The 14646-nt window shown below is 41.0% G+C and overlaps 1 protein-coding gene across 2 annotated transcripts in view; it reads right to left on the bottom strand.

Annotated features, from left to right (window-relative positions):
- Nucleotides 1-14646, bottom strand: part of CSMD3 (CUB and Sushi multiple domains 3) — a 1180750-nt gene that overhangs the window by 1029409 nt on the left and 136695 nt on the right. For both annotated transcript variants that reach the window (XM_075920204.2, XM_075920205.2), the window contains exon 2: nt 9719-9941. In XM_075920204.2, the coding sequence (XP_075776319.2) occupies nt 9719-9941 (223 nt within the window). The remainder of the gene's footprint in view (nt 1-9718; nt 9942-14646) is intronic.

Here is a 14646-nt window from a genome sequence, read left to right as displayed (position 1 = left end):
ATAAATAATAAATAAAGAGGGCACTACAACAAAAATCAGCATTTGCCTACAGTTAATATGATTGTGTCTGGTATAAAGTGGGGAAATAGATACTCTCCTTTCATTCTACCATGTGGTAGCTGAGGGGGAAAAAAGATGCCTTTTTAATGGTAATCCCAATGGAAAGGAAACAATAGGCAAAGAAAACATTGGCTATAGCTCGTGATGAACAGCAGATGGAAGTGAGGTCACATATGAGCTCAAATGATTTATAGCAGTGGTGGGGACCAGAGAAACTGGCACACATCAAACCTGAACACTTAAAGAGGATTCAGGAGAGAAGTAAAGTTAGGAGAGTAGTGGACTCCAAATTCACGCTGCAAAGGATTATTTGCTGTCTGAGGAAAGCCTGGGTTGGGGGAAGAAATAAAACTCCAAAATATATTAAATGTTTTCAGTATTGTGTTGGCCATGTCAAAGGGAGCAGTGTGAAGAAAATGCCTCAAGATGTCTGCTTCCTGAGTGTAGCATTGAGTCCTTCAAAATCATATAAAAGTTGGAGTTTGAAATTAAAATTCATAACTTATATTTTTTACAATTGATAATGTGGATTTCGATTCTTGTCACCTAGGTTTACCAATCCAACTTTCTTTATTAAATATCTACACAATAGCTGGAGGCTCTGAGGATCATGTTTCTAAGGATGGTGATAATTCTAGAGACATGAACAGTGTTTTTTTTTCTCTTGAATTACCTAGGAACATATCCATTTTCAAATTGGGGCAGAGGAATTATTCTGCTCACTGTTTATCACTTCCACATTAACCACTAGCAGTTGGTCATGAGACTGACTCAAAGTTTCATTTACCTTCTGGTCCTCCATGGAGTTTATCTTTCTAGTTAGACTGTCAGGGTGTGTCTAAACTACATGGCTCTGTCGATGGAACCATGTAGATTAGGCTGATCGGTAAAGCGATCAGCTGTTTGTTGGCTCAGCGCACTAGTCTGGATGCTCCCGCGCTGACCTGAAAGCCCTTTATCGACCTCCCCGTTATGCCTCGTAGGATGAGGTTTACCGGGGAGGTCGATAAAGGGCTTTCATGTCGGCATGGGAGCGTCCAGACTAGCGCGCTGAGTCGACAAACAGCTGATCAGCTGTTTGTCAGCTCAGCGCGGCAGCCATTTAAATTTAAATGAAGCTGCAATTATTTAAAATCTTGGCTTCATTTCCCTTTGCCAAACAAACAAATCTACATGGCTCCATCGACGGAGCCATGTAGTTTAGACATACCTCAGACTCCTCCTGTATGTGGGAAGATATTGCTTCATTGTTAGATGGCCCTTTAAAGTAGCTTCTACTTGGCCAGACCTCACCTATTGCCACTCCCAAAGCCCAGTTTGTCACCTATATCTGGCAGTGTCACACCAATCTCGTCTCTCATGTTATCCACCGTAACAATACAAATCTCTAGGGCACGGCTACTCAGCATGTGGTCCGTGGCCCATTTGTTTGTGGTCTGTAGTCACATATGAGCTCAAATGATTTACGGCAGTGGTGGGGACTAGAGAAACTGGCACATATCAAACCTGAACACTTAAAGAAGATTCAGGAGAGAAGTAAATGTGGTTTGGATTTATGCGGGGCTCAACATGCGGTCTGCAGATGGGAGCCAAAACAAAAAAAGTAGTCAATATAATGTTCTTCTGTTGATATGTGTTTTAGTAGTTAAATTCCTGGACTGTCATTCCTCATTAAAAGTGCTGTCATTTGGGCAGAAATCGGGTAAATATTGCATTTTATTAATATCAGCAGAACTGACTTCAATGACGCCTGTGTGTTGTGTAGTCTTGCCTTAATTTTTGTATTCATACCTGTCAGTGTAAAATATGCTATTTGCATATATATATATATATGCATGTATATGCAACCACAATTAAGTTGCAGCCCTCAGCATGTTCTGAGAGTATTATTTTGGTCCCTGGGGCTTCCAAAGTTGAGTAGCCCTGATCTAGGGTTAGGGTATTTGACCAGCTCAGTCAATCAGTCCTCCCCTATCACCAGAGACAGAAAGGATGCCCATAGGTCTAAAATGGTCATCTCATCTCTAGTGTCTCCTCATAGTTGGGTGTAACATGACAGCTTTCTCTTTGCTGTGGCCAGGTGACAGTGGCATCTGTGGTGTCCTGTCTTTTCCTGCAACTTAGCTTTCTGGCCAGGTCATTTTTTCTATTTCCCCTTTTGCAATAGTCCATTAAAAAAAAAAGAGAGAGAATTAACACAAAATAAGTAAGACAGAAGGGAATGACTCCTTCTCTGAGCATAGCAGGATCTGGCCCTCCCTTCTTTGTGAAGCTCCTACCTATACATCCTTTTCCTCAGGAGTGGAGGTTGAAGGCCTGTTTCCTTCTCGGTTTTGTTCAAAATGAGCTGCTTTGCTCCGCTTTTAAACTCCTTCTCCAACCTGCATATGCCTTCCAGATATGTCAGAGCATAGCTTGCTGTACCTAGAGCAGTTCCTTAAACCCTTGTTGTCTAGTGTGGGGTTTGTATACCCCATTGAACCATATAAATATCTAATCCAGTTTTTAGTTCTGCTATCTAAAATCTTAGCCTCTGTGGTATAGTGGGAGAATCAGATTAACAGACTGAGGGTGCAAATTCAAATTTTAGTGTCATCTCAGAATTCAGCTTCACACCAAAATACCCCCAAGACCTTAACTCATACATTGTATGCCATTTGTTTTGGGCTTTACATATATGGTCACAGTCATAAGCATATTCATACAGAAATTACACTAAAACAGTACATCTCCAAACTGCAAAAGTGAGCTATCTATATAAATGGTTTATGAGCTTCAAAACCAATGTTTAATTTATTTGATAATGTTATTTTAAAATGATAGGTTACCATGTTTTCTGTTACACTTATTTTAGTTTCAGTTGGCATATTTCCCACTGCTCACAACTTCAAATTATTCCTAGGGGTAATCAACCACAGACCCTGACCTTACTCCATTCCTTCCTCCAAACCACCTCTTCCCACCTCCACTTCATCTCTTTCCTACTTTTTCTCATTCAGTTCTACCTTCTCCTCCTCTGAGTGTGCCCCATCCCTCTTCCTCCTACCTCCCTGTATGATGTGAAACAGCTGATTGCTGTGGGTGGGACGCACTAAGGGTATGTCTACACTAGCCCCCTAGTTCGAACTAGGGAGGCTAATGTAGGCATTCAAACTCCTCCTGGAATGAGGTGTAACAGGTAATTCAAACTAAGGACTTAGTTCAAATTACTGTTTAACTGCCGTGTGTAACCGTGGGCAGTTAGTCTGGACTAGAGGCATTTAAAAATGGTGACCAGATGGGAACATGCAAATAAAGCCTGGGATATTTAAATCCCAGGCTTCATTTGCAAGTTCGAATGCCTACATTAGCCTCCCTAGTTTGAACTAGGGGGCTAATGTAGACATACCCTAAGAGGAAGGAGGAGGAGTTAACTGGTGGAGCTGTCAGCAGGCAGGAGGTACTGGCTGAAATGGATGGGAGCTTGGCTGCAGGTGGGTGCTACTCACCTGCTAATTTTTCCCATAGGGTCTTCACCCATGGCGCCTCCCTGGAGCCAGTACCTATGCCACTACAGTTTGGACTTCTTCTCCAGCACCTTGGGACCTGACCAGTCCCAGAAGTGGGAATTTGCCAGACAACGGGAGATCCCCTGATGCCACTCCCTTTGCTTGCTATCCCTTCCCACTTCTGGCTCCTTCGGCCCCAGCCCTGCTACCAGCTGGCTGGGCAGCTCAAGTACCACTGCCATTACATCAGGTTGCCTGATCGGGCTGCCGCAGCCCCAACCTTGCTGTCAAGCGTTACGTGACCCTAGCTTCACTAATTCTACCAGGCTGCTGTGGCTGGCTTCCCATCCCAGGCTACTGCAGCCATAGTCCTGGCCCCGCTGCTGGGCAGCAGGCAGCCCCAATCATGCTGCTTTTGCCACCGCTACTGCCACCACCATCAAGGCTGCTGCTGCTTGTGACTGGGGGACTCACCCCCGCACTAACGGAGGCAGGGTCCACAGCCCCGGACCCCGCGCGGAAGATCAGGGGGTGCCGGGAAGCCGGCGCAGCGCGGCAGGGCAGCCAGCAGAAGCTGGGAAAACTAAAATGGCGGACGCACATGCGCCCAATAGGCAGGAGGCTAGCGGGGGGGCGGTAGGATCCAGGGAGACAGCGGCGGCTCCAGGAAGGTCGGGGGCGGGAGAAACGCTGAGCGGGGAGTTTAAAAGCAGGAGGAAAGAGACAGGAGGGGGAGAGGCAAGCGGCGAGCAGGGGAGATTCTGCTCTCAGCCTCCTCCGCAGGACGGATCGCAGGACCAGCAGGGGACCCAGCCCGGAGAAGACCCGGAGAGGAGCCGGCCGACGGGGGCAGCCGAGGCGGCCTGGAGAGGGCGGACAGGGAGCCCTGCGCTAAGAACCGTGCCGAACCAGCCAGCGACCCGGAGCAGCGGTGCGGTGGACACGACGCTCGGAGGAGTCGCCAGGGGAGGCGGCGAGGACGTGAGGGAGAGACTGTCAGGCGTGGACCGTGGGGACGGCGCATTAGAAGCCGGGGGCAGGGGTGGATCAGGGTAGTGGCCCTTGAGCTGGAGGGGACCCCAAGGCCCTAGCAGGCCACCCGGTTACACTGCTCCGCTGTCTCCCAGCCTGACGTGGCCAAGCCAGGCTTCCCCTCATGGGCTGCTGTGGTCCTGGCCCCATGGCCAGGTGGCAGACAGTCCCAAATGCACTCTGCCCAGGCTGCTGTGGCCCTGCTGCTATCAAACTTGCAGGGTTGCACCGGGCTTCCAGCTGCTGGCCTTTCTGCCTCACGTCTCTCTGATCCAGGAATATCTGTGGTCATGCCAGGCCATAGATTTGCTGGATGAAAGAAATCCAGATTTGAGAGGTGCAACCTATATTTAGCTTTGTGTTCACTGCTGTGTGACTTTTTTCTTGTTCAGATTGTGTTCTGCATTCTATATATATATATATATATATATATATATAAAATTTATATCTTTGTTCTAGTTGTATTTTGTTCTTCATTTACATTCCCTTGTTCTTTTGTTTGTATTCATTCTGTTCTTTTATAACTTTGGCTCATTTTCCATCTTCCTTGCTTGCTTGTTTTTAATTTCCATTTTTCTCTTTATGTTAGTCTTTGATCTTTATTTTCTATTTTTAATCTCTCCACTGATCTTTGACTGGTGCTTTCTGCCTCTTCCTTGTCCCTCACAAAAATACAGAAAGTAGTCAGACTGTTTTGTTCTTTGGTCTCTGGATTCCCACAGGTTATTCCTTCCTTTCTTCACTCTTTCCCTCCAAATAGTGGACAAAGCTACTTCATTGTATGAATTAGTTCAAAGGAAAAAAAAATCAATGACAGAACGCTCAGCAGTTTAAAGGTACTTCCAAAGTGACGAGTCTCTAATTTACTCCTAATCAACTCACACTGTTTCTGCTCTGCTTACCAATTTAGACAGAGGATCAATGGGGGGGAGGAGGAGAGGGGGCGGAGGAGGGAGAGAGAGAGAGAGAACACCTGTATCTTCTACATAACAAATATGTTATTTGAGAGAACCTAAGAGCTAGAGTAACCCCTAATGGTAATGGAACCTTTCCAAGATTCAGCAAGATCCATCACCTCTATAATGGACTATATCAAGCTCTCAAAGAAGGTACAATAAATTTCAATTAGCCAAACAGAAGAGTGAGGGAGAAAACTTGTATAGATTAATTTGTCAGAGGTCCCCAGTAACCAAGTTATAAACGATTGCAGGTGCTCCGCTTAATATCTTCTTTAGGATCTGCTATCATTCTTGGAAGGCAAATGAAAATAATTACGGGGACTTTATTGATGGTGGATTTAATCAACTGTCAGCCCTAGAATAACTTCCCAGATTTTTCCTTGCATTTAACTCTGGGAATTAAAATCTTCAGTATTAATATCAACAGACTTGTCTTCCTTCTCCCTCACCCCCTTTTCCCCACACATTGTGTTTCTGGATTGATAACCTGATAACAGAGTTTATCAAACACAAGTTTCTCTGCTCAGCCAGTCCCAGTTTCCTCCAATTCCTCATCTGCTATTAGTGCAGCCCCTCTTTTCTCCCACCACCTATTGACTCTCAATACCTCCTTGGCTTCCAGTCTCACTTCAGTCTTCTTACCCAGTGATCCCAGCCTTCCTACCTCTAATCTGCTTGGATTCCTAATTTCCTTTCCTTCCTCCCCATGACAAGGAGCCTAAATCTACTCCCTCACCTTACCTCAGCTCCCATTTTTGTCCCTTCTGCATCCCAATTAGCAGGACTTGACAAATCGCGTCGAAATCTACTCACCAGCCCCACACTACACATGAAGAAGGCCTGCATTGCACATGTGCGCACCACCGGTGAACGGGACGACCGGCTGAAATCTACTCGCCACGGGCTAGTATATTCACTGATTTGTCGAGCCCTGCCAATTAGGCACTTTCTTCCTCTATGGCTGCCTACTATCAGTGGTCTGGGTGTGATTTGGGAGTCAATGAGAACACAGTAGAGAGTCTCCCTGCTTTCATTTCAGGTGCCCAGACCTTGACCTGCCCCAAGTGGTAATTGCCCCAAGCTGAAGCATGCCCAGTGCAGATGGTCTGTGGGGGTGTTTAGCTGCTAAATTTAAAAATTCTGAACTAAACAAGTACTGTAGTACTTAAGGCACATTCTTAACACAAAGCCCTCTTGCCTGCCAAATTTCAAGTCCCTGTTTCAAAGAATTGGATGCAAGAGCTTTTCAAAGCAAGGGTAAGAAGAAGTTGATATAATGGAGGAAATAATTCATTTTACTTTGGACTTGCTTTTGGAAATGACTGAACTCTTGTTGGTCTTAAGTTTTCTCCCCTCCAAAAATTCAGTGGGAGGAAGATATGCAGCATGGACAGTTTCAGATCAAATATGGCCAAGTAATATGCAACTGAATAAAGAGCATTATAATAGGAACTTCTGGGCAACCTTAATATTGAATGTCCCTGCCAGGCCTACTATAATTAAAGTTCATTTACAAAATGCAAAACTCAAAGCTAGTTTGAAATTTTCTTCTTTGCAGTCACTGATTTCACACTCTTTAAATATACAGTAATGTTGAGTGTTAGGCAATAATCACACTGACGATGGTGGGTGTAGTAACTGCCCTTTATTTAGGATAAATGTAAAAAGCAACAAAGCTCCTTTATGCTAAAATAATAAGCGCCACTATCCACAACACAGGCCATGTGCAAAGCTGGAGTAGGAGATGAGCCAGACAGAGAGGAGAGGTTTCCTTCATGTCTGAATGCAAATACATGGTGTTGGAAATTGTTGTATGGTGCTGTGTATGTGAGAGAAGCTTCGGAGTAGATTGCTGGTGAAAAAGAGGCTTGTGACGGTAAAAAAAACAAACAAAAAAAAAACGGCCTCCTGTTTTGATTGTTACTGTATTGAGAGAAACAGTCCTCTAGATATATTCTTTGTACATAAAGAGAATTGCAGCAGAGAAATAACCAACAGTTTCATCTAGTCTTCTCCTCAGGGAAACAACTCACAAGACACTAGGTTTTGTTTAACTGCTTAGAGCAAAGCAGAGAAATAATACTTTCATTCTGCAACTACTATCCTTGTAGAGGACTCAAAAATATATTATCTTGATATTAAATGAAATGTTATTAACTTAAACTATGCATGTATATTGAATATATACTCAATTTTATCTCTCCATAATTTGACATAAAAAGAGTCAAATATTTTGGAGCCCACATAATACAAAAATCCTGTAAAAATCTATCCTCCGTACTGTTCTTTCACTCAGGGTTCTACAAGGGAACATTGATTAGAATGCAGCACCTCCCAAACTTTCCTATGGATATTGCTCAACATCTACAGTATTTAGATTCAAGCCACTTACGGCTAGAAAATGATGTGAAGACAATTGTTTAGGTATGCTAATAACTGCAAATTTTGAACAAATATAGGCCTGGAAAAGAAGTGTAAAATTCAAAGCAGGATACGGTTTAGGATTTTGGGTTGCTCGTTTACAAGTAATGACATACCCACATAGCCCATATGAACAATGTTTGGGGACAAAAATTAATTATTTTAGGATAGGGACTGCAGCAGACAAGATATATAGATTAATGACAGAAGAATGATTTGGCTCTTATGGCTTGCCTACATGGGGAAGTTTTGCCAGTTATATGCATCCAGTATCCACAATCTTTTAATGTTTTCTTCGACTTGTTTCTATAATAACCAACGCCCACGTTTGTGCTCTTCTTTCTTTAAATCTTTATCAATCTTTGCAGAACTCATTTACCCTCCCTTTAAGCTTCAGAGGTAGACACCTGCTTTTTTCTCCTGTGAAGCACTATGCTCATTTATTGCAATATAGAAATAACTAATAAGTAGTCATTAAGGTATCTAGTAAGAGAGATACTTTATGACCCTATGAGGCCTGTACGCAGGAATTTCTGTGAGGGCGCTTTTTTGGAAATGTGGTCTGCAAGGGTGTGGACGTACCCTCATGTTCCCCCAAGCAAGCAGGGAAATCAGCCCCAGCCTTCCCCTGGCTGGCCAGAGCATGGGGGAGGGAGGCTCAGGCAGTACAATGATCCAGCCTTCGCCTGGCCAGCCAGAGTATGCTTACATAGGGGACTATCGAGGGTGTTTTCACCCTTCACACACACACACACACACACACACACACACACACACACACACACACACCTCAGCGTATGGGCCTGCCTATTCTTCAGATGAGCAAACCTGCACCTTACTCAGTCAATGCACCTGATTTCCTCAGCCTCAGAAAGAGCTTCAAAATGGATTTGGAGCTAAATATTTCTATTGAGTATGAAGCATAAAAGCATAATATACAAGTATAAAAGCAGCTGTGGGAATAACAAGAGAGGCCAAACAGTCAATCATGCATGATGCACTATCCAGTCCCAAACTGGATACTACTCAAGTGACAGTGAGCATTCATCCTAACAAAGATTTGAGATGGAGAATTTGTTCTGACCTAATTTTCTTATGTGACAGCATTTCAAGTCCATTGTAAAAGATGTGTGTTATTACAGTGATTATAATAAGTAAAATCAGCATTTATATAAGATATTTGACAGTACAAGCTATTTACCATATCTAGAGATCCAAATCAGTGCAACTATTTGTAATAGTAAGACAAATGGGGTGTGCTCTTAATGAGAATGTATATGAATTCATGTAGCAAGGTAAATATTATAATAGAATACATTTTTATTTAAAGGCATGCATTTCTCTCAAACTCTTTCCCTTTTCAGTTTTGGAAGCACTGGGTCATGCTGCCAGAACATGTTTTGGTAAACACCTCCCTAGAAGCTCCAAAACTTATTGGCTTAATTTTTCACTCTGCCCTGCTGTCACCAGGTGTAAAAGAAAATTAATTAATATCAGGTTTAACATTGAGAAAAACCCTGATGTGTTTAAAAAAAAAAACCCACACAACAAATTTGGTAGTATGAGTACAAAAGATGTATCTTTTTTCCCCTAGACAAATGTGGAGGCGTACCTCATAGAATCTGTACAATTTCTGGTCTGAGTAAGATATTTACAGTAAAGAGACATACTTCAAAGATCTTAGTTTTGATCTTGTTCAACGCATTTAACATAGCAATAGAAAAACTGCATTTTAATAGGGTAGCATTCATCATTTACCTTGTCCTAAAGTTTGCAGGATGCGGATGTCCATCATATAATGATAAATAATCATACTCTTCTTCTAGAGCAAAAGACTGAAAGACAATCTGTATTCTGTTTCGTTCTTCTGCTATTATTACCCATGTACAGTTTGCACCATTTGGATATCCATATGGGAAGCCAGGACTTTCAATAGTGCCATTTAGACCTTTTAAAGTTCCACCACAGGTATAAATAAACCCTGAAAAATAAAGAAGAGTAGATTAATAACGTGTTAACATAGACATACAGTAAAATATGAGTTTAATTCACGATGCCTATTAATCAGCAAAATAAAGTATCATGACATGTAATTGTCCTGTGCTACCTTAGAAGCAAGAAAGCTTATAACATCATTCTATATATCTTTCTACAATACATGGTCATAAAGACAAATGTAATACAAGCAATATGGAAGGCACGAGATAACGTTTTGTGACAACTGCACAGAAACAAAAAAATTTTTTCCAACATCTTCTAAGGAAGTTGCTTCTCCATGACAAAGTTTTGAAGCCGACAAATAGCAAAACGTTAATGTTCAGGAGGGGAAAATAGTGCAGATTCCCTCAATGCTAACATAATTATAAGAGAGCTGTATCATTATTAAGATGATATAATCCGGTGTCTATATAAGTTTTAGTGGAATATTGAATGAAGGGGAAGCTAGTGGCATGTGGGTGGGGCAGTGACAGGATGGGGCAAAAGGGGCAGTTGCTCCTGGGCATGGCACTTAACAGGGGCTGGAGGCTCCTGACTGCTGCACTGCTACTGTTTCAATGATGGTGGCCAGAGCACCAGACCCTTTAAATCCCTGCTGGAACAGCAGGAAACGATTAGGGCTGGGAGAGAGAGGAGCGTTGCACCTGGACAGCACTGCCTGGGGGACAGCATGGTGCACACTGGGGGCGCTCAGGGCGGACTCCTCCTTGTCCCACCTCTTTTGCCAGAGGCCCTGCCCCTTTAACCTTGCCCAGGGACACAGAGGCTGTCAGCAGTCCTGATTCTGGGCTGCGCTCAGACATCAAAATGGTGACTAATTGGTAGTATTTTACAACATTTCTTCTACAATAAGATATGTGTCACCTCAAAATTAGGTTAGTGTAATTAACTTTTTGGAGCTAACAAACTGCTTCAACCTGGTTGTTAAGTATAGTTTCCCATTGGGGCCACATTATATCAGAGCATAAGGAACTGCACTGGCTACTAATATGTTTCTGAATTGAACTCAGCTCATTACTATTAACCAGGCTATGAACTTTTCTTGGTTATCTGAGAGATTGCCACTGTACTGCCACAACTAAGGCACTTGAGTTGGACTCCTTTATTTTAAGAGGAGAGGGACTCCTAGCAGTGTATCCTACATGAAGAGTCCTTACTTTTGGAATTCATTCCTGATTTCCTTAAGTCCAGATCAATTGCAAATTATATTTATTAAATTGGTAATAATTTCTGGTATCCTTGCTTTTTATCCTTGCTGGAAAATATTTAACCTCTCAAAGAGGAGAGTTTATATATACTTTATATATTTATATTATATTGTATGATTCACTGTATTGTGTATTTTCAATGTAATGTTGCTTAGCAAATTGATTTATAAAAGCCAAAATATGGCCAAATCCTAAATATTGAGCTACACTGCTCACATGCATATGATTGAACTCATTAAATATTTTTTCTCAACACATGCATATTATCAAGAATGCATGTCCATCCCCTTCTTTGAAGTATTATGAGAAATCTTCTAGAAAAATCATGCAAACATCCCTTAAAACACATTTTCCTGAGAACAGCAGTAAGAAGAACAGATCTAATATCTTTCCATCTTCTATATTTTTGTTTTTCTCCCTCACTGCTAGATAACAGCTGGCACTCATGGAACTCTGTTTCTTACTATTTTACTTTGCATTGCAGCATACTATAGGTGTACAAAGCCAGAAGAAAAGAAAAGCTACTCAGGGGATGGCATTTTGGAATTGTCTTGTTTGGTCTTAAGAGTCACACCGTATGAGAATTACCAGATGCTGCAAAGTAGCTCAGAGGATTCATTTTCATGTCAAATTAGCCTACCTACTTTCAGCTGTCAGTAGCCTCTATTGGCAGATGAGTCGTTTTTATTTAACCCTTCCTGCATCTCTGCCTCATCAACTCTTGATCTATTTTTAAATCTTATCTAAAAATTATTATTTATTAAACTTGGAATGAATAAATTTAACCTCTAAAAACTTTTGGGATATAGTGTGTATGGAAAGGACTCCACAGACTAAAGCTGAATTATACACATTGTGTCATAAGACATTAATTCAATTCTGGAGCATCAAAAACAAACCTGAAGTTTGATTTTTACTAGTTATGCTTTTTTGACCTTTAATATGAGAACATGTCAGTGGAATCTATACACCAACTGCTTTAATCTCTGCATTCAGATGACAATGCAGTCTATAATACTTCTTTAGGTGAACTCTTCAACTCTGATGGTCTCACTTGGAACGACTCAATAGACAATACAAGGGTTTTTAATAACTTGTTCTCATCAAATGTTGAAAACAACTAAATTATTTACGTAAGACTATTAATGATAACACTTATTTTTGTACTGTGGTCTTTTTTATCTGTAGTTCTCAGGGCTGCACACAGAATTCAAAATGCACGCAGAATTCAAAATGCAAGTATTAGTTGCAAATTATTTTATTTTCATTTCAAGAGAATGGTGTCAAAAGATTAAGATAAAAGCAAAAAGGGAAGTGTTCACTAAAATTAAATGTGAAAAGGAATATAATTGGAACAACATTCCTTTATTTATTTCTATTAAGTTCAGTTTATTTATTCAGATTCTAACTTTTCAATCTGCAGAAGATGGTTTCCATTGGATCGTGTTTAATTATATTGTTAAAAAAAAAAACAGCTGATGAACTTCATGGAATACTGCTCTTGCTCTCACCACCTTTGAATAGATCCCTCTTCTATCCCTCATTACATATCTATCATTAACATACATCCTTCCACAGAAAACCATTTAATTTCTTCCACAGCATTCAGTCTGCCAAACTGATTTTTTCAGTGCTACCAGCTTTGTCTTCCGGTCTTGACTGTCCTCCATTCTTTTGGCTCCATAGTCATAATCTTGACTTCTACCTTCACCCCTATACTTGCATCTTTCACTCCTTCTCTAAAGCAGCATGTGTGCACTCTATACCTGTGCTCTTCCTGTTCTTGAAAATTTAATGATTACTCTACCTTTGCCTACTTCAAGATGTTTCTTTTAATCATTTCTGCACTGTTTCTGAACCACAAAAAATGTTTTCTTTCTATTATACAAAGACTTACAAAACCTCCAAGAAATTATTTTTGCTTAAATATTCTACAGAGGTATTCATTATATGAATATGTGGTCAGTTCAGTCACACTGATTATAATGCAATCCCCTCCGAAAGAAAAACAGTTAACCAATTGCTAAATAAGTTTGTTGTCCTAATCACAAAACCTCTGTTTCCTTTTACTACTGCATCTGCACCCAGAATACGACCACATTTATTTTAAGACGGAATTGAGCCTATTCAGTGACACATGAGCTCTTCACATGCCCTTGCTTTCTTCTCATATAGGCCCTCCTTTATCCCAGTGTGATGGGCTGCCAGCTCCACACTGGACTCTAAACCATTAATAGAGTTCTTTGGGTGTTGCACAGGAGACAGCAAATCAGACAGAGGCTGCAAGGAGTAGCAAATCAGGGTTGGACTAGCACATTTAAGAAAGTGTATAGCACAGAGCAGCTTCAGTCACTCCCTGCAGCTTGAGGCAGGAGGAAGACTACTCAGAACTACGGATGTGTAAATAATTTGTTTTCTGACAATTTCGAAAAATAGTTACCCTCAGTCCAATTTTGGGGCTTTGTTTTGACAAAAAAAAAATCAAAATGTTTTGTTTTAGCCATTTTTTAGTTTTTTTAATATTTTTTTCAAAACAAAGGAATTTGTGAAGCAAAATGTCATTTCAAACTGACAAATCAAAATATTTCATTTAGACAGTGTCAGAATAAACTGTTTTCTTTGTGTTGATTTTCCTCAATTGCTTTAGTTGGATTTTTTTTTCTGAATTTAATGTTTTTTCCCCCCATCCAGTCTCCCACAGCTGCTTTCCCTTCTCCCTACTTCTTTTTCTTTTATAGGTGGAAGCGTGTTAAAGGGCCACTTCACCTTGAATGGAGCCTTGAAATATGTGTTCATTATTTATGCTAAATAATCTATTCTACCTTGTGTTTAGCTGTGATGCCTTGAGTAGGGGTTAGTCTACAGTAGAAGGAGTACAGTAGCAGAGAGATGTACTGATGCAACTGTCTCAATTCAGATAGAAGAGAACTCTCCTGTCAGCATAATAATTCCACCTCCAGGAGAGAAGTTCTACTCTGCACCCAACTCTACTCTGAATTAGAATCAAAATAATCCAAAATGTTAAATCGTAAAAAATGTTAAAGATTGTACCTGTTCCTCAGGGGTCTATATTGACCATGTTTTATTTCTTTTTTTTTTAACTGAAACAATTTTAGACTTTTCCAATGATTGAAAAGTGGGGTCTCAATAAAAAAAAAACTATAAAGAAGTTTTAGGATGTACATCTTAATAAAATCATCATGAGATGTATTTTTCTTAAGATGAACTGTTTTTCATTTCAGAAAAAAGGCTTTTTTTATCAACAAACCTGTTTGAAAAATATCACTTCTTCTTTTACCATCCAGGACATATCATAGAATTATAGAACTGGAAGGGACCTCGAAAGGTCATCGAGTCCAGCCCCCCGCCCTCAAGGCAGGACCAAGCTCCGTCTACACCATCCCTGACAGATGTCTATCTAACCTGTTCTTAAATATCTCCAGAGAGGGAGATTCCACCACCTCCCTTGGCAATTTATTC

The sequence above is a fragment of the Pelodiscus sinensis genome, chromosome 2 (assembly GCF_052426305.1).
Source record: "Pelodiscus sinensis isolate ZL-2025 chromosome 2, ASM5242630v1, whole genome shotgun sequence".
In the NCBI taxonomy this organism is placed as follows: domain Eukaryota; kingdom Metazoa; phylum Chordata; order Testudines; family Trionychidae; genus Pelodiscus; species Pelodiscus sinensis.
This window is presented reverse-complemented; position numbering and strand designations above follow the sequence as displayed.